The 20,103-nt window shown below is 41.9% G+C and overlaps 1 protein-coding gene across 1 annotated transcript; it reads right to left on the reverse strand.

Annotated features, from left to right (window-relative positions):
- Positions 1-28: 28 nt before the first annotated feature.
- Positions 29-20,067, reverse strand: tbl3 (transducin beta like 3). The gene is made up of 23 exons (XM_079645881.1): positions 19,876-20,067; positions 19,704-19,755; positions 18,397-18,492; positions 18,217-18,264; positions 17,961-18,102; positions 17,765-17,849; positions 17,344-17,514; positions 17,174-17,249; positions 16,195-16,291; positions 13,902-14,113; positions 13,599-13,740; positions 12,923-12,981; positions 12,619-12,725; positions 12,345-12,480; positions 9,976-10,215; positions 6,543-6,613; positions 6,259-6,415; positions 4,290-4,348; positions 3,389-3,492; positions 2,546-2,617; positions 2,223-2,381; positions 1,669-1,762; positions 29-849 (listed from the first exon to the last, which is right to left on the reverse strand). The coding sequence occupies exons 1-23, from the start codon at positions 19,905-19,907 to the stop codon at positions 465-467; spliced, it is 2,796 nt and encodes a 931-aa protein (XP_079502007.1). The 5' UTR covers positions 19,908-20,067; the 3' UTR covers positions 29-464.
- Between the last annotated feature and the right edge of the window lie 36 nt (positions 20,068-20,103).

The raw sequence follows: 20,103 nt of genomic DNA on the forward strand, positions 1-20,103 counted from the left end.
ATACATGACTATATGAAAATGTAACTCATTTGAAATCACAAAAAACAGACTTTTATTTTATAAACATTTGTAGTCATGATATAAAACAATCTGTGGTTATAGGAGGAACATTTTCTGTTGTTGTGGTTGAACCGGTAGATCAGGTCTATGCAGAGCTAGACAATAGCGGCTGGTGTCTGCAGGGAGGGGGGAGGGGGGAACAACACAGCCTTACTGCAGCTCTGGTTCTCCTATGTTTCAACCAAAGTACACTTTGTCTTAAAAAGCACAACTCAGTGACTGGCATGAGACTTAGGAATGCACAGAGAGGGTTATTATCTGTATCACTATCATCCCACTTCTGTCTCTGCGTCTCTTCACACACTGACACTCAGTCAGTGTGTCACACCAGCTAATGGTCCAAGATGAGACAACCCACTTTTCTTTCCTCCAGGAGTCATCAGTTATCAGCTTTGAGACCCCTGTCAGCTGGCTGAAGTCTGGCATTCTGGAGCGGAAGACACCGGGAGACATTTCACCACCTTTACCGTTGTCTGATCCTCTTCTTCGGGGTCTTCCTCCTCTGAGCTCTCCTCACTTTCAGAGTGGTGGTTGCCATTTGTTTTGGCGCCTTTTCCGTTTGCTATTCCACCGTTGTTGTTGTTGTTGTTGTTGGTTGATTTATTGGTGGCACTGACCTCATTGTCCTCCTCATCTTCTTCTTTTTTAACCAGATCTTCATCTTGTCCACCATCACTGTCCTCCCCATCTTGCTTCTCTTCACCGTCGCTGCCCATTCCTTTCTCCTTGTCAATCATAAAGAAGGGCTGTGCAAGAGGAGTGGTATCCATGTCTTCATCTTGGCCCATGCTAGATAGGATTTACAAAAACGGGGATTAGATGTATGAAGTGCACAATCAACATGTTTAACCAAAGAAACAAAACACAAACAACTATAATGCATTCAGAGCTTTTCTGTTCCCGATATCCTTTACATGAAGTATCTTGGTATTTGTTTTACTTTGCACTGCACCTTGACAATCTGAAAGTTAAACATCTGACATTTTTGTAGAAAGAAATGTTGCAGTCTGATGCAGTCAGAGAATGATGCTCTGCAACCTTCACTGCCTCCTCCTTCTCCTTCGACTGGAAAACACCCACAGTCTTTGTGTTTGAGTCCTCACCTGGATTTACAATATATGTCAAGTTTGACCGACAATATCTTGTTACCAAGCACGAGGAACGCATTGTGCTGAACTAAAAAATGATTGCACCTTTTGCAATAGTTACTGGAGGAAGAAAAGGACGTCACTGAGCTCCATCTGTGAGCCAAGAGGTGAAATGAAGTGTGTGAGACTAACTGGAGCCAGTCTGTCAGCGCAGCAGAGGTGCAAAGTTTTCAGGAGAAAGGTTCAGATAAGGTCATCTGGCAAAGTGATCACAAACATGCAAGCGCACATTGCTTGTAGATCACTTTGTAAGGTGAGCTGTTTATTTATACTCTTAAATGTCTCATCATATAATAAACTCCTGCCAATGCTTTTATCGTCTTCAATTGTTATATTCTGTAACTCCAGCTGGATTTCCTTGATCATATTTAATTGTCTCTCCGGTATCATAAACGACATGCTAACCAACATGGCCTGAAGCGCTGTTTTAATGCAGGGCTGCTTTGGGTCTGAACCTCACCTGGCTGGTGCTCCGGCCACTCTCATCTTCTGCCACATGTAGTTCAGGAACATGGACGCCTGCAGCAGGTTGCCGATCCTCAGCATGTGTCTCTCTGTGGCAGAGCAACAGAGGTAACCAGTTACAGAGGGTTTCATACACACATCAGAATTTAAAATTAGGAACCGGAGGTAGAGTTGCCCAGCAATAATGAGATGGGTAACAGGATTGCTTCAACACAATACAGTCATGTTAACATCCACTTCTTTTAGTAATTGTTTTGACAAATACTTCCTGTTTCGGAGTACGCCACCTAGTAAAGCGTCTCATGTACTTCCAGCAGCAGTCGAGTTCAATCCCATCTATGTGGCCCTTATTGATGCATGTGATCCCAGCTATCAACCTATTTCATGACACTATTTTTTTTAGATTCCCCGATTAGGGATAGATTCTCCTCAAAACATTATTCTACCCATTCTTTGTTTTTTGAGGGATGTGTTTATTGGCTCCAAATAGGAACCAGAGGTGAAGGGGCCCAGCAATGATAGGTTGGTAACAGGAAACCACACACACACCTGTATATGGGATGAGTCCCTCGAGGTGGGCTCGGGCGCCCTGGTACTGCAGCAGCTCCTCGGGCTGCAGGTGTGTGAGGAGCACCTGGAGGATGGCCTGGGCGTTCTGGCAGTTTCTGGCGTTGGTGTTCCAAACCACACAGTAGCGCAGGAGCGACTCTGAGTGGAGTTAAAGTCAAAACAGGGTCACATGATGAAGGTGGAAAGCGAACGAAGAGAAGAGACGGATTCATTTCTTTCGTCTACCTCCCTTAAAGACGTTTTTTCATTTAGCTTTTGTATTCCATAATTAGAAATGTTGAAGGATATTGTTGATCCGTTACCTTTTTGATCCACCCTGAGTTTCAGGAGCGTCTTCTCTAACAGCTCATGGCCATTCTCCGACTGGCGGATCGCTGTAAGCATTAGAGAACAACATGTTAAACGCAGCAGAAAATCAGTGGTTGAAACAACTTTCATAGCAGAGGTTGCACTAGACTTTTTCACTGCCTGTCATTTTGACGGACAGGATCGTAACATTTCCGTCAAAATTCAGTATTGCCCGTCGGCCTTTATACTCTGGGGGTGTGTTAGCACCGTGTTATGCATGCCCACTGCAACCTCGCGGGAGTGCCTACAGCGTAAAGCCAAAACTCAGACATTTGATTTGTACGGCAAAGTTGGGTTTAGAAACGGTATCATTTCCTTTTTGGCAGGCATGCATAACACCGGAGCCTCGCTGCGGGTAAACATTGGCGCTGTTTCCGAGTTGGAATGTGGAATAAAGGTAGCTTTTTGTTTTCATGCTCACAGGCGGAACCTTTGACAGAGGGGTGTGCTGTGATTGGAACAATGCTCCAGTGACTCTCTAAAGTGAGCAGTCATATACAATAAACAACGACAGACTGACAAGATAACCGAAGGTGAAACTGTAAGAAGAGACATGCAATGTGCACAGAGAAGGCATAACGTGGTACAAAAGAAATAGAATAAAACCAAAAAAACCTGTGGACACCGTGTGCATGCAAGAAACAAGTAACTGTCAGGATAGAGAAAGTGGAATGGGGGCATCCAGCAGCTAAATGGTTAAGGCACCGAAACTTCCAAATTCCCTCTCCACTCAGTTCCTGTCAGCTCTTATAGTCCATCGGTCAACCTAGACCAGAAGATGTTGTGGTTCAAAGTACCTTTGATGACGTTGAGCACAGTGTGAGGCTGGTCCAGAGAGATGGCCAGACCCAGAGCCTTCAGGTACTTCTTCTCATGGAGCAGGTTGGACAACTCCTGCTGCCTTTAGACACAACAAACACACTAGTTAATCAATCAAATATTATAAACAACAACAAAATCCCAGACGTCCCGAGGAAGATCTCAGTTATCTCTGTTTAGCTGCTTGATTATTCACACAATATTATTATATGTATAGTTTTATATTATATATATTTAATATTTTTAATATCAGTTATTGTCAATACAGGCAAATCACAGTTATGTGTGCCTCAAGCTCGGTTAAGCTTTGACGAGTACGTGAAATGTACATTAAGTTCTGCTTTCACATTAACATTTCTTGACTGTATCAGTTTCTATATCTATGTGTCTTTCAAAACAAATGAAAGGCATTCAGACAACTTCTCCACGAAGAAAACCCACCTGATAATAATGTATCTGTTACCTAAGCCCTCGTTATTATGAACCCATATGTCAGAGTGCATGTGTGCTTTCCTCAGTGGGCAAACATATACCTTCATTAAACATATACACAATCAATCGTATTTGACCCCAAAATGTCCCTCTTCTTATCAGAACACACACCGCCTGACCTGTGACCCAGAGCGGTACGCCTTCGTCTAACACAGGCTCAGCTTATTAGTTGGCTGACAGGATGTTTTAACAAGGGGGACCAGCAGCTGGGACAGAGTTATCCCTCCAGGATCTCTGACCTCCAGCCAACAGATAAAAAAATGTTGTTTGTCCACAATCTCAGTCTGAGTGATTGGTCGGAGGATGGAGGGCTGATAACAATGTGATAGCCTACTCTCTCACATCTGTTTAAGGACCTCTAAAATGAAGATGTTGTGTGTAACTTACTTAAGTATCTGATCCTCTTGCTTGGCCTGCTCCTCGGCCAGCTCCACTTCGGTCACATCCTAGCAGTGGACAAAAGAGAAACATGTTTGAGGTTATATGTTGTTCCCCTGCAGGGGACTTTCCAAGTGTTCCCCCTTCAGAAGAAAGAGATTATTTACAGTGAAAGGTCAGCTAAATATTAACAACTAAATAACATGTGGACTCAACGTTATCAAGTGTTACTCAGCAGGTTAGATATTACAGGGTATATGCAGGAATCCTGAAGTCAAATTTAATACCTTTTAAGACCTTTTTTAAGACCCTTTCCATACATTTTAAGACCTCATCGCAACTTTGAGTTCTAACCGGTTACATTGGTTACACACTTTACCTCACATTTACTATATTGATTGTAAGATAGCACAACTAAACAGAGTGCAGACAGACTACTGAAGCCTTCTCTCCACATGAACTTCAACCTCTCTGTGAAGGTCAGGTTTAATGCAGTATGCTGCTTTGTTGCTTCTGTACTCTGTGCTCTTTCATTCCAGTAAAACTCCTCAGAAAACATTAGAAACCAGTATTTGACCAATAAAAAAAACAATTGACAAAACTTTGAACTATGAAATATGTTAAACTTTGGTGAGCTTCAGCAGGGTAATGCCATACAGGAGCTCCCTCACAAATACCCAGGGGTTAAATTGGGCTGGGGCTGTCCGGGGCTAAGCCCTGGCAGATAGGACGATGCTCTGACGTCATCACCCTCACACATTTGTCATATGTTTACAAAAAAGGATATATATGTTAAGACTTTTCTCGTTCTTAATATAGACTATATTTAGGGTCTATATGTGTTGACTTTACTTTAAAATAGCAGATCTCTGTGACCGTATATAGTTTGGCTTAGACCCCGGCCCCACACGGTAAAACGCATACGCAAGCGCAAAAAAGGCTTCCGTTCACACGCATTCGATTCATTAACGTGTCCGTTCACACTAGACCGCTGCAAATGCTGGAAACGATGTAGTACATATGTCATGCCTGTAAGTGGCGCTGCTGCCGCCCGAAATACACCAAAAGCAGCGAAGAAGAACCCGGAGCATGGTTGCCATGGTTGCCCTTCTGTTTATTCTCCGCGGTGGAGAATAAATAATAATAATAATAAATTCCGCCGGTCAACATGTCCGTTAAAGTTTAAATCTTCCGTACAAAATTAGGAAAGTGCCGGTCAGAGGTCTTCTTTGTTATTTATTGAGCTTTAAAACAAATTGATAACGACTCTGTTCCCTGTATAATAATATAAGAATATTTAATAAACGGTGACTGCCTCTCTTTTCCTCCACCTCTTCTGACAGCCCAGCAGCAGCAGGAGACGTGGGGAGAGGGAGGCGGGCTCTTTCATCGTTATCAGAAAATTATCATATAGGGCACACACGGAGCCGTTGGACCCCCAGAGCGTTGCGTATGCCGGTCTACCCACCTTGGGACCCGTTACCGTAGTCGTTTATTCCCCCCCCCCCCCACACACACACACACACAGAGCGGAGCAAGGGAACGAAACTTAAAATAATAAGCAGCATTTTACGGCGCGCTATGCATGGGGCCGCCTTGTGGGGTTTCCCGACATGTCGTTTCAGTAAATTAAAGGGTGTTTCATGTTGTCGTTGCTGTGGGACTTCTTAATACCTTGGAAAATGCCATTTAATACTTTTTAATACTTTTTAAAAGCCTTAATTTTCGCTAAATTGATTTATCAACTTTTAATACTTTTTAAGACCCCGCGGACACCCTGTATTAGCTGCCACAGAGATCAAATTAAAAGAACAATTGTGAACTTGTTGCATCCTGTAAGCTAAATTATCTAAAGGTAGGAGAGGAAACGCACTGGCTGCAAAGACTCTTATTTTTAACAATCTGACAACCTGTACTTATATGTATTTAGAAGTTAGACAGCTTCACACACATCAGCAGGTCAGCATCAGACACTTACCACCCACACGGTGATGTTAGAGTCTGCTGAGCCAGTCACAATCTTGTTGTCTTTCTGACTGCTGTGGAGACCCCACACTTTGTCCTGGTGGGCGTCCAGCGTCTTCACACACTCGTTGGTCTTTATTGTCCACAGCTTCACTAAACCGTCCGAGCCACTGAAGACAGAGCGTAGTTAAGAAGGCTTGTTTACATATACACTTCTATTCTCTTTAAAAATAAATGTTTTATGAATTTTAAATGGGATATAAAAAAAGCTTTGCATAAGAATTTAGGCGGGGTTACCTGGTGAGCAGCTGGGTGCCTCGGCTCACAAAGATGATCTTCAGAACTGATGCATCGTGACCCTCGAATGTCTTAAAACAGTAAAACAAACAATCAGTCATGTGATCTTTTTACTTTTCAGCCAACCAAAAACATATGAATTACAGATTTGTGTTGTGTTGAGCAGTTTTATCTATGTTGAATCAGAAATTGCTTAAAGTGGACCTATCATTCTATTTTTAGGCAATAGCATAGGTCTCAGATATATAAACATATATAAAAAAACATGTCTATGAAGTGTTTTGCTCAAAATACCAAACAGATCACCCATTCTAGCCATGCCTCATATCCCTCCATTTCACTTCCTGTTTCAAAAGTGCTGATTTGGGGTATAAAGCTTTAAAAAAAAAAAGAAAAAAAAAAGGAGGGGGCGGAGCTCATGTGGGAGATTCTACCGGTGATGAAACGCCATATCATGGTTTATCAAGGATTATTTCTGAAACAGTATGGAGCTCAGAGGCTTTCTTTCTTGCCGGTTACACCACAAGGTGAGTTCCTTTTTATTTCCTGCTTCTTCACACACATGCTCTCCAGTACAGGTTAGCTCTGAGTGTTAGCGATGCTAATGTGACATGCAACGACCATATTACGTCCAAAACAGTCGGGCATTGTTTCTGATAGCAACGTTTCTGGTAGAGCCGTGGGTAGAGATGTCCCGATCCGATCACGTGATTGGGGATCGGAGCCGATTACGTGATTTTCAAAAGATCGGAACAAAAAAATCGGGATCGGATTTCTTTTTTCTTTTTCTTTTTATTCAATGTTACAAAACAAAAATGACCATGTTCAAGTCTTAAAAGTCATCCTGAAGCCTTAGTTTTGGTTTCAAATTACACAACATCATGTATGTGTTGCTTCTTTGGGGCTTGTTTTCATAGACCTGGTTGCTTATTTCTCTCAAATCTGGCAAAAGAGTGGGCAGGGCGCAGTGTCTAATTGTAGCAGTAAGCTAAAGTAAGCTAACGAGTACTGATAAGCTTTATTTTGTTTTGATCCAATGCTGCACAACTGAACTGATCCAATGCTGCTGTGAAAAAAAGAAGCTATATCCATGTTGGATACAATATCCAATTTAAATAAAAAAATAACCTTAAGGGACAACTTGAATGCTTTTTTTTGTCTTAATGCATTGCATAAAGATCGGATCGGGAAAAATCGGTATCGGCAAATTGCCAAAATCAAATGATCGGAATCGGATCGGGAGCAAAAAAAGATGATCGGGACATCCCTAGCCGTGGGTGTAAAGCCAACCTACACTTCCGATATTACGTCCAGGGTTCATACACTTTTTCACCAATGATTTTCAATGACTTCTCCATGATCTTTACCTAATTTTCCATGACTGAAAAAAATTACTCTTTCTCAGCGGTGTATACCACTGAAAATGGTTTATTTTAACATGGAACAGGAAATTAAGGTCAGCATATGAAACATGTAGTGCCTATCTAAAACAAATCAAATAGTAGGCTTACTAGCTTCTACATGCTAAAGCAACTGTAGTCAGGGATGCAAACTCATCAGGTATGAAAAAGGTGACAAGGATCCGAGCCCCGACCCCACGGAATATCGGCTTTAAAATGAGGAATAACAGAGGATTTGAGCAGTCAGAACAACGAAAGCAGCAGTGGTAATACTAACAGAAACGCTAAAGAGTCACATCTAATAGAAATATATAAAAGCATTTCTTTTAATTGTGTAACAGTCAGGTTATCATTTTGGCAGCACTGTTGAGCATTTTGAAAATGTATTTTCATGCCTCTGTGCAAGGCTTAGACTTTCTATCTTTATAGCCACATGGTGTAAAGTAACTAAATTCATAAACTCAAGTAATATACTTAAGTAAAGTACAAGTATCTCAACATAGTAACTAAGTATTTAAATGTTTTGCTACTTTGTTCTTCTACTACTCTACAGTTCAGAGGAAAATGGTATTTAATACCTTTAGTTACTTCACAGATGTGGATGAATGATGTGAAATATAATCAAGTCTTAAATCAGACTTTAGTTCCACCTGGAGTAAATCCAAAAGCTACCCTGCTGTATACAAAGTCATTCAAACTAGCTGCACCTTTGCCAGCTTTGAGAACACTTTCATGATCAATCATTATAAAACATATTATATCTATTATTCTGAAATGGAACAATCTGCACAATGACTACTTTTACTGTCGCTACTTTCACTATATTTTGATGAGAATACTTTTCTACTTTTACTTGAGGAACATTTTTGAATGCAGGACTTTTACTGTAACAGAGTATTCCTGCACTCTGGTAGCCTACTTCTACTTCTACTCAAGAACAAGACCTGAGTACTTCTACTTTTACTCAAGTACAAATATCTGAATACTTCTACTTTTACTCAAGTACAAGATCTGTGTACTTCTACTTTTACTCCAGTACAATATCTGAGTACTTCTACTTTTTCTCTAGTACAATATCTATACTCATACAACCTCTGTTTATAGCCTATGAAAAAAACTATTAGAAAACGAAGGCTAAAGATAACGTTAGCAGACAATGTATGCTAGTTAGCTAGCTCAACGATTCCTTAAATAATAATGCGACAGAAAAACGTTTCAGTGCATATCACGCTCTGCCGCTCCGACAGGGAGCTCTGCTCTGAACACCTGAACGGCCCGTTCTAACAGCTGTTCACCAGCCGTCCAGTCTGTGCCACAGTGACTCCGGACCGCAGTTACTGTTAACGAACGCACCGTAGGTAGCCGACAGGCAGGAAGACTCGAGCACACAGCTTGCGCTTCTTACATAAAAAAATAACACCATGCGCGTCGTGATGGCACATAACAGCTTGCGACCGCAGATTATTTCGGCGATTAGATAAAATGTAAATTATATTTGACGCAACTTTAGTTACATTTCCATGACTTTTCCAAAATGTTGGGAAAATATCGTTTTCCATAACTTTTCCAGGGCCTGGAATTTGTATTTTGAATTTCCATGACTTTTCCAGGTTTTCAATGACCGTACAAACCCTGTACGTCATATCGGACGCAAATCTCGATCAGCTCCGTTGTAGCCCCGTTTTTAGAGATTTGGGTACGGAGAAAAAAAGAGAGGGTTTTATTTTCTGACGCTGCGTGAGTTCTCCGACACACCATTTTGCATGATAGGTCCCCTTTAAGAGTATATTTAATAAAAGCATTATCCTCTTTCAAAAGTATCATTTAAAAAGAGTCACAGTCACCTACAGGAATATAACTAGTTATTGACTTAACTAAACAACTATTGCCCTTGTATTATCTTTACATACTTATGAAAGTGAGAGACTTAAGGTCTGTGTGTCAACTACATACAACACTTATGTATGCAATCATTTATCATTTCTTCTGATAAATGACACCCTGTCACATGCACACTAAACCTCAGGGCCCACCTTGAGGCAGCTGAAGTCCTGCAGGCTCCACAGTTTGGTGGTGCCGTCGGCGGAGGACGAGGCGAGCACCTGGTCGACAGGAGAGAAGCAGACGGCCCAGACGCCTCGGCGGTGGCCCTTAAAGACCCCCAGCAGACTCACGCCCCCCTCCCACGCCAGCGACCACAGCTTGGCGGTACGGTCCTGGGAGCCCGAAGCCAGCAGCTTGTCATTTGGTGACACTGCCACGCTGTTTACATCCTGGAAGAAAGGAGAGGAGGAAAAAATGAGTAAGTTTCCACGAAGTTGACAAGAGACGAGGAAATGTATAAAAAGGAGACAGTGCTGAGAAATGAGCTGGAAAAGATGGGTGTGAGACACGCAGAGGTATGAAGTAACATTCTTCGTCTCACTACAATGCATCCTGAATATGACAAAGCACAAGTTGAGTAATGTTAAGGAAATTGTTCAATCAAAAGTGTTAACATTGCTAACCTTAGTTTCTCTGATTAGGTAATCTCTCAGGGAGTGAACCTTAAATGTATGTGTGATCAACAGACGTGTTTAGGGGGTGAGGTTTTGCATACTGTGTCTGAAGGGTATCTGCAGTGTTTCCCATACCTACCCCGCGCCCTGCCTGAAATTCAAGGTGTTTTTTTTTTTAATTAAAAAAAAGAATATATATATAGCACCAAATTGCAACTGAAGTAATCTATCTACGGTCACTTTTCACATTGAACATGTGCTCTTTCATTAAATAAACTAAACGCCTATGTTACTTATCCAATGTATGTGAATGTATCAGTGTCCACTGCTTTGCGTATTCACATTCTCTCTCCCCCCCCACAAACACGAATGCACACACTCACAATGAGAGAAAAGAGCGGATGAAAAGAGGAGAACAACAAAGTGTAAAAAAAGTCAAACAAATCTGCATTATTTCTCCGAGATCTGCCAGTGTTTCCCTCCTCCCCCCCGTTTCAAATTCGATAAAAATGTTATTTTTTAAACTCAAGCCGTTATCGTCACGGGAGAAGGACACACACACACAGCCTGCCCAGGTGGACACGCGCGAACGCGACAAGAAACGTAGCGTGCGCATTCTAAAAATAGCTCACAGGTGGTGAGCAGGTACTGTTCAGTATTGAATTTGACAGAAAACAACAATGAAACGCCAGCAGAAGAATAGTCTAATGAGTTGGGTGAAAAAAAAGACAGGAGAGTAAATTAGCTCAGGATAATTGGATGTTCTGTCTACACCTGTTGATGTGAGGCTAATGCAGGATTTGCTAGCTTGATGCTACCGGCATTTAGCGGCAGTGACTCAACAAATTGCCACTTAAAATGTATCGTCAGCAATGTATGACAAGCAGACTGCTTGTTTAATGTTAGACTCACACCAATAGCTCAATATGATCATAACACGATTGCTTTCATATCAGAGATCAGATGAGGTGGAGCTGCCTCCAGCAATAGAGGATGAGGCAGAGAGCAACAGCAGCACAGGGTTGCAGCAGACTGTTATATGCTGTAGTCAGGTGATTTAAATGTATCAATGAAAGGAAGAAGTGTAGGCTACATGATAAGAAGGGAATACAGTTTGAATAAAAGTAATACAGTACAGTCTAACACTGTACTTTATTACTTTTTAATGTACAAATACTGTTACTGTATGATATCAATAACAATAATCCACAGCTCCTCTCTCTGCTCCAGGGGATAAACATTTTTTTGGGTGTGTTGGGGGGGTACCCGAGCAGCACCCTGCCAAGGCAGTAAACCTAGGGGAAACACTGGATTATATCCCACTGTTTTGTAGGGTGTGATGGTTTTGCATACAGTGCTAGAGGGGGGGTATCAGCTGGCCTCCCAGAATGTTGTTGTAATGTAAATCTGCTTTGATGTCTCTCTTGTAAAGAGAGCCTGTTTTACTCAGAACAGGACGTTCTCCGTTGGAGGGGACGTCATACTTCCAAGTATAAAGGTCCCTTATTGCTTTTAATATGAATATTGTGTTGCTGTTCGTTTGTTACCTTACTGATTATTCTCTCTAGACCACAGCTGATTTTAAAGCTGCTAAGACAGTAACAAGGTGTTGCAGATGGACAGATGATCGATTGTTGTACCTGACAACTCAAGTTACTGTTTACGTGTAGTGGAAATGTCACTTCAATGCAACTTTCTAACAGTTATCAGTTCCACTGGTACACCATGCTTAAAACTATTTATAGAGCCATAACTGGAGACTGACTCGTGTGTGTGTGTGTGTGTGTGTGTGTGTGTGTGTGTGTGTGTGTGTGTGTGTGTGTGTGTGTGTGTGTGTGTGTGTGTGTGTGTGTGTGTGTGTGTTGCTTTTTCAAAAAAATGATGTGGAGAGTTTTGTGCCGTACCTTGTCATGGGCCTTCTCTGTGGCGCGGGGGGTCAGCTGTTGTATCTCCGCCCCTGCTGTGGACAGGTCCGCTGGGAGATCCCACACCTTCACCGTACAGTCCTGACTGCCAGACACTACGAAAGATGCTTTCATCCTGGACAGAAAAATGGAGAGCCATTGCTGTCACACATGCTCATTGGTTTTCTTTTACTAACAATGAATACCCTTCTTCTTACCACCAGGCTCTTTGCATGTGATGTGATGGAATAGAATGTGAGTGTAAACTAGTTACCTGGAGCAGGTGATGGAGCCCACAGCGTTAGCGTGGTTGGAGCCCTGAGCCACACAGTGCACCTGACCACTGTCGCTGTCCATCTTCCACACACGCACTGACCTGTCCTAAAGACACACACATTTCATACTTTACTTGAATGTAGTTATAAAGGGTCTCTATTTATATAATTTGTGAGCTTGTGGTGATACTGGTAATCTTGCATGTGCCGAATGCCTTAGAAGCCATTGAGTACAATAGTTGTTCTCTTGAGTTTCTATTCTTTGTGTTCAGCATTGCTGGAGGTGCGGAGTTGTGCGCTCACCTTTGCACAGCTCGCAAACAGAGAACCCTTTTTGAACACGTCCAACGAGAGGACAGTATCTGTGGATGGTGAACAGATAAAAATAGCAGTGAATGTCAGAATAGATTATCGTCTCTCCAACCTGCTCAGCAAGTCCCATTCAACACGTGCCGTGACAAGGTGTACGTTTCAAATCGGAATTATTTGGTTTCTGTTGCTCTAATGACACCTTTCATTTTAGGTTACCATGTCATGTTACCATGTCATTCACTAATGACATTAAGTCGTTCTTTTTCAAATGTAGCTTTTAGAAGCTGTGTAATCAAATATTTGTATAAAATCAATGTATATTCTATATTCCTACATTTAAAAAAAAAAATGCATTTTGAGATGCATTGCTATTGCTTTATAAAGCATTACGTTAGTTTAATACAAATAAAAGGTTATTCATTTTCAATAGATCCCATCAACATCAGCCAGCCGCAACCCTAACTAATTTCTGTCTCAGTTACTTAAGTTTCTCCAAGTCGTAAAAGGTTGCTTAAACAAGTTTAAAAAGCTAGGGACAGTAGGGCCAATAGACGGCGTGTTGATGTCAAGTTTACTGTGGTTCCTTTCTGCCCTCTGGTGAATAAATGAACAAACTGCTATGCATTTCACATCAGGTACACACTCATGCCCTCTGCTGGTGACTGACCTGTGTGTCCGTAGAGGATCTGGCAGCTGTTGGTGAGCAGCTCAAACACCTTCAGCTGGCTGCTGTTGGTGGCCACCACTATGTGGCTGTCTCCTTTCCCCAGAAACTTCACATCCAGCACTTCGTCATTGTATCCCACAAACTGGGAGAAGTTAGAAGGAGGAAGCCACAGAGGAAGAAAGTGGAGATGTATTATATGTATATGATAATAAAGGAATCTGGCTGAATGAAGTCTGCAGTTTGACGCTCAAGTTCAAGAACTATTAGCAAGGTAAATAACTCCATCTCCCCCTCTGTACCGACCTGCTGCTGTGTGGAGAGAGCAGGCAGCTGGTAGAGGACGATGTTGTGCTCTGCTGTGACGGTGGCCAGTCGAGAGGAGGCGGGAAGGTGGAGGAGATGTGTAAGACCGCGGGGGTCGTCCTCTTCCTCTTCAGAGGAAGCGGAAAGGCTGGAGCCAAGGGTCTGAGCGTAAACGCAACGCGCCGTGCTGGCCTCCCACACTCGCAATTCACCTGCCGTGTGAGAAAGGGAGATGAGGTGAGTGTAAGTAGGGTTGCAAAATTCCGGAAATTTTCAAAGATGGAAACTTTCCACGGGAATTAATGGGAATAAACGGGAATTAACGGGAATAAACTGGGAATTTTCAAAATTGAAGGTTGGCTCTTCATAGGGAACTTAAACATAGGTGGGGAAAGTATATTTTAGCATAATCTTGACTAAAACAAACAGATGCCATTCAAGTACACTTGAATATCCATGCCATAGCACACTGCTTACTGCATGGCTATTGAGACCACACAAAGGTTCGCAACAGGCTCACAAATGTGAGAGTGGAAAAACTGGTTGGCATTCGGGCAAACCTAAGGCTCTTTGAGCCTGACACAGAGCCATCCTCAACAAGGCTGGACAGTGACACTGAAGAGGAAGACTCAGAGTGTGATGTTGATGAGGCCCAGGAAGAGCCCATTGACTGAAAGGGTTTAGCAAAAATGCAGAGGATTGCTTGAACAGGGTATATGCAGGAATCCTGAAGTCAAATGTAATACCTTTTAAGACCTTTTTTAAGACCCTTTCCATACATTTTAAGACCTCATCACAACTTTGAGTTCTAACCGGTTACATTGCGACATTGCGACATTACGATTACACACTTTACCTCACATTTACTACATTGATTGTAAGATAGCACAACTAAACAGAGTGCAGACCGACTACTGAAGCCTCCTCTCCACATGAACTTCAACCTCTCTGTGAAGGTCAGGTTTAATGCAGTATGCTGCTTTGTTGCTTCTGTACTCTGTGCTCTTTCATTCCATTAAAACTCCTCAGAAACCATTAGAAACCAGTATTTGACCAATAAACAAAACAATTGACAAAACTTTGAACTATGAAATATATTAAACTTTGGTGAGCTTCAGCGGGGTAATGCCATATAGGGAGCTCCCTCACAAATACCCAGGGGTTAAATTGGGCTGGGGCTGTCCGGGGCTAAACCCTGGCACATAGGACGATGCTCTGACGTCATCACCCTCACACATTTGTCATATGTTTACAAAAAACGATATATATGTTAAGACTTTTCTTGTTCTTAATATAGACTATATTTAGGGTCGATATGTGTTGACTTTACTTTAAAATAGCAGATCTCTGTGACCGGATATAGTGTCGCCCGGACTCCGCAGCTCCTCCGTGCAGAGAGCCTGCACTGCAGCGTTGTGTGTCAGCGACGTGCAGTCAGGGGAGGCACGGATTGGCCATCAGGAGAGTTGGGACTTAAACAACGCGGCTTTCTGGCTAGCACTTAGCATGTGGGACCGGACAGCTTTGATCCCCATCGACAGACTCTCTCCTCTCTCCTCTCTCCTCTCTCCCCTCCCTCCCCCCCCCCCCCCCCCCCACAAAGCGGGGCAAGGCAACGAAACTTAAAAATAAGAAGCAGCATTTTACGACGCGCTATGCATGGGGTCACCTCGAGGGGGTTTCCCGACATGTCGTTTCAGTAAATTAAAGGGTGTTTCATGTTGTCGTTGCCGTGGACCTTCTTAATACCTTGGAAAATGCAGTTTAATACTTTTTAATAGCCTTAATTTTCGCTAAATTCATTTATCAACTTTTAAGACCCCGCGGACACCCTGTTGAAGGAAGAGTTGCATGTTTAATGGGACTCTTTGGAGGGAGAAGGGCTCTTTTCATTTAACATTTTGAATGGGACTTTGTGGGGATCTTTGGATGGGGGTGTGCATTTTTGTTCATTTTTTAATGAGTGGGGTTGGGGTGGATGAGTAACATTTAATTCAACATTCCTGTTTTCGTTCTTTAATGAAACAAATAATTGTTCAATAAAAGAATTAAAACTTGTTCTGTTCTACTTTTAAAAAAAAAATCTGTTGAAATGTCATTTTTTTGTTTAATTTTGCATCGAATATTTCCAAAATTCCCAAGCTTAACTTCCCATGGAAAATTTCCGGAAACTTTCCGCCCCTTTGCAACCCTAAGTGTAAGAGACATTTTAAGCAAACCTCTGAGGAACTGCTTTCCCGCAAAAATCTTGACTCCACATGACAACATGTGAGGGGCAATTCAAGAGACAAACCTTTGCTGCCAGCTGTAATGAAATGCATGTCTTTGCTCTTCACTCCAATCTGAGACAAGTCCTCATCCACAGGCAGCATCACAACACCCTCCACAGCCTGCAGACAAAACACACGTTAAGCTGTAGAAGAGTACCACAATTTGACTTCTCATTAGGGGTGTAACGGTTCACAAACATTTCGGTTTGGTACGTGCCTCGGTTTTTAGGTCAGGGTTTGGTTTGGTACGTTTTCGGTACAGCGGAAAAAAATTATCACAAAACATTAAAATGTTTTTTTTTTTAAATTATTATTATTAAACTGTGAATAATGTATTCACTCAAATAAATACAAAATATAATAAAATAAACATTAAGGTGCAGCATTTTGATGAACTGAAATAATCTGTACTGTACTGGTACCTAAGCAGCCAGTTTGACATTATGACTTGCTTGTCATTGTATTTTCATGTTTTTTTAAAGAAAAATGAACTTGTCCACATTGCTTGCCGAAAGGGCAGATCTGCTGGCACTAACAATGTCGCCTGCTGTGGAAAACACCCTCTCGCTAGGGACAGAGGTAGCAGATACAGCCAGGTAGCGCTTTGCTAACATGGCAACATAAGGATATTTGGCGTTTGTAATAGCTTTGGCTCGGTCTGAACTTTTTGTGAGTGGTGGAGGCTTAAATGCTAGTGGGAGTTGGGTTTGCACTTCAGTCTTTTTTCTTTTGGCACCGGTGATATTCACGTTCGGGTGATGCCTTTTCAAATGAGTGCAAGTTTGATGTATTGCCAGCTGCGTAACCAATTTTAGTTGAACAATGCCGACAAACAGCTTTGGTTCGGTCCACTTGTCTTTGTCCGTCATCTTTGTCCGAATAGTTTCGGTATGGGTACGTGTACCGTTACACCCCTACTTCTCATATTTCTATTAATTAAATTAAAACCACAGGCACGTAATTAATATCTTCCAGTTTTCAGTGCAGTTTTCACAGTCCTACCTCATAGACAGGCACCGCTCTCTTGGCTTTCTTCGTCTTCAGGTCCCACACTGTACAGATCTTGTCTCTGCCAGAACTACAAATAAAGATCGGCACACAATTACATTGAGCAGAAGAAAGATGTACAACACTCGTAAAAAACGCAAACGTTGTAAATGAGTGTACAGTACCTGACCATGGTGTCCCCATCGGGGCTGAAGCTGAGCGAGGTGACAGCGCTGTAGTGGCTCTGCAGCACACACACACACTTACTGGAGCTCAGGTCCCACAGCCGGATGCCACAGTCCTGAGAGGAGGAGAAGAGCTGCAGCCGGCTGATGTCTGGGTGGAACTGGACCAAGCTGCAAAGATACACAACGTTTTGGGACTCAATAGATGTAGCTAATCTCACTACTGGCTCCATCAGCCTTATATTTCTTTGTGCTCATATTTGACTATGCTCACGGACCTCTAGTGGTTAGGGGGATTTACAAATGCATGTATTTAGACTCTGTTGGGGGGGGGGGGCATAATAGTATTAACCATGTCCTTTTTTTTGCCGACATAACATCTTATGTACATGCATATTATTCAAAGCATTTCTGAACTTACTGTACAACGCCAGGTGACCCTTTAAGGTTGTGGGTGCAGTACTGCTTCACCACATCCCAAAGCTTTATAGTGCCATCACAGCCACCTGCAAGACAACAAGGAGAAACACTTGGCCATCTTTACAATGTCTATGTAGCAGAGATCAGACAGAAAAACCGGACACAACATATCCAACTTGTTGTCATTTAATGCTGACCTGTTGCCAGGAGGGTTGAGGTGGAGTCAAAGGTCATACTGGCTACAGGAACAGTGTGAATGGCCCTCCAGGAGCGAGTACACTGAGCTTGCCTCCAGTCCCATTGCTTCAGCAGCAGAGCTCTACTAGCTGTCACCAGTATCTGTGTTGGGAAACACAGCACAGATTTACTCACATACAATCACTCTCTTAAAGGCTGGTAAGATGAATTTACACAATGAGGTTTGTCTGAAGTGATGACAGGCGTTTTCTTTACCTCATCATCACAGCTGAGAGCAAAAGATGTGATGTCCTCCTGATCCTCCTGTAATTATAATATAGACAGAGGAGACAGGTTGTCAGGATTAAAAGGTCCAAAACCCCAAGATAACATATTTCCATTGATAAGAAAACAAAGCAAGGCAGCAAATACTGACATTTGACAAGCTGTACTCACATGCTCAACAGTGTGGACGATCTTCCCCGTACTGATCTCCAAAACATTGACACGAGTTCCACAAGTGCAGAAGATGTAATTTTCATCTTTGCTTATCTGGAAAACAAACAGAGAAGTTAAAAAGGGAAGCCTGTTCCATAGTAGGGACTAAAAGTTAAGATGGTATAGGATCTAATCTATAATAACTAAAGTATTAGCACTCTAGTGCAGTTTTCAGAGGTCCACAGGGCGGAGAGTGATTGAAAACATTAGAATACATGTGATTTTTGTGTTAGTTAACATAAATGTGATATACTGTCTGCTTAGTGTCTGGACCCCTATTCTCAAATAGCTTATCATGGCGTCCCATTTCACTTCACTCTATTCTATCTAATGATTTTACTTTTATTTTAACTATAGGTGACTGAACTGACAATGAGCTGAGCCATTAAGTCACTTGAGTCCCATAAAAGGTGGATTCAGTTATTCTTGTTGATTAGAAAACTTCTGCTCAGGATGAAGGTGGCCCGGAACTTTGACAGTCTTTCTTAGACACATATCTACTAATACAGTGTTAAGGAGTAGTGAACTACATGTTCATGTTTAACTAGTTGTTTTACACATTTTACAGTAGATTGCTTGTAGTTTCAACTACATGTATATTAGCATAGTGATTCATGTAATGACATGACTTATTTGACATTGTTCTGTGTACTCAACTACTGAAACTACAAACTAGTTTTAGGCAATAAAAGGAAAGGATTCATTTTTGTATTTCTATTTTATCATTAGTTCTCTTGTGCAATAGATTTTCTCGAACAAGTGAAAATATATGTCCAATATTTTTGACCAGTCTGACAGCTGGTCATAAAGGGTTAAGATATGCAAGCTGAAGACTGCTTAGGTTGTGAAGATTTTACAAAGCAGATGTCAAGAAAATAACAGGTAAGACAACAGCCCTATATTTTAGACCAGCGCACAAGTCTGTCAAATCGTCCAAAAAAAAGTAAAATATTTATAGTGGGTAATTTCATTTGTTTGGTTAATGTATGACATTTAACAAGTGGGCCCACACACATTCAATTGAATGGAAATTATTTGCTGGCATGTGACTTTAATGCATTAAAGCTTCATCAACACTGCCAATAAGAATAATACAGTTGTGTATACACGCCCACATAGTCCTGAGAAGAGGCCTAATCAGCCATATTCATTCAAAACACCCGTGTGTATATTCAGTAGTTTTAAAATCAGTTCAGACTCGTGCAACATAACGAATACTTGTATCAGCAACACATTTGACACAAAGCACATGACATATCACTCACCTGCACTTTCCCTCCTTTGTAAAACGGTTCAATCTTGCTGTCCACAACATAACTGTAAGGGAATAACAGAAATATAACTGTGAGCTGTACAAACTTGAAATGACACTTTAGCCTAGCTCGTGCCAGCTAGCATGGTTCTGCAGCCTTCACGTGCCATGCGTCAAACACTTACTTTGTTTTGAATTGAAGGTTGGTATTTGCCATCTTGCCTGCGAAAAATTCCAACACCTGTGTATATTTAGAAGCTGAAATAATGTAATTTACTTATTTTTCACTTCACACGTTGGCTGAAATCAACACATCCATGCCGCATGTTGATAATCGAGTCGCACACATTGTACGTCATCCGAGTGCACTGAGCTGTGATTGGTCAGACGGTTTTTCTCGATTCCAATGTCAA

This window comes from Notothenia rossii, assembly GCF_949606895.1.
Source record: "Notothenia rossii genome assembly, chromosome: 8".
In the NCBI taxonomy this organism is placed as follows: Eukaryota; Metazoa; Chordata; class Actinopteri; order Perciformes; family Nototheniidae; genus Notothenia; species Notothenia rossii.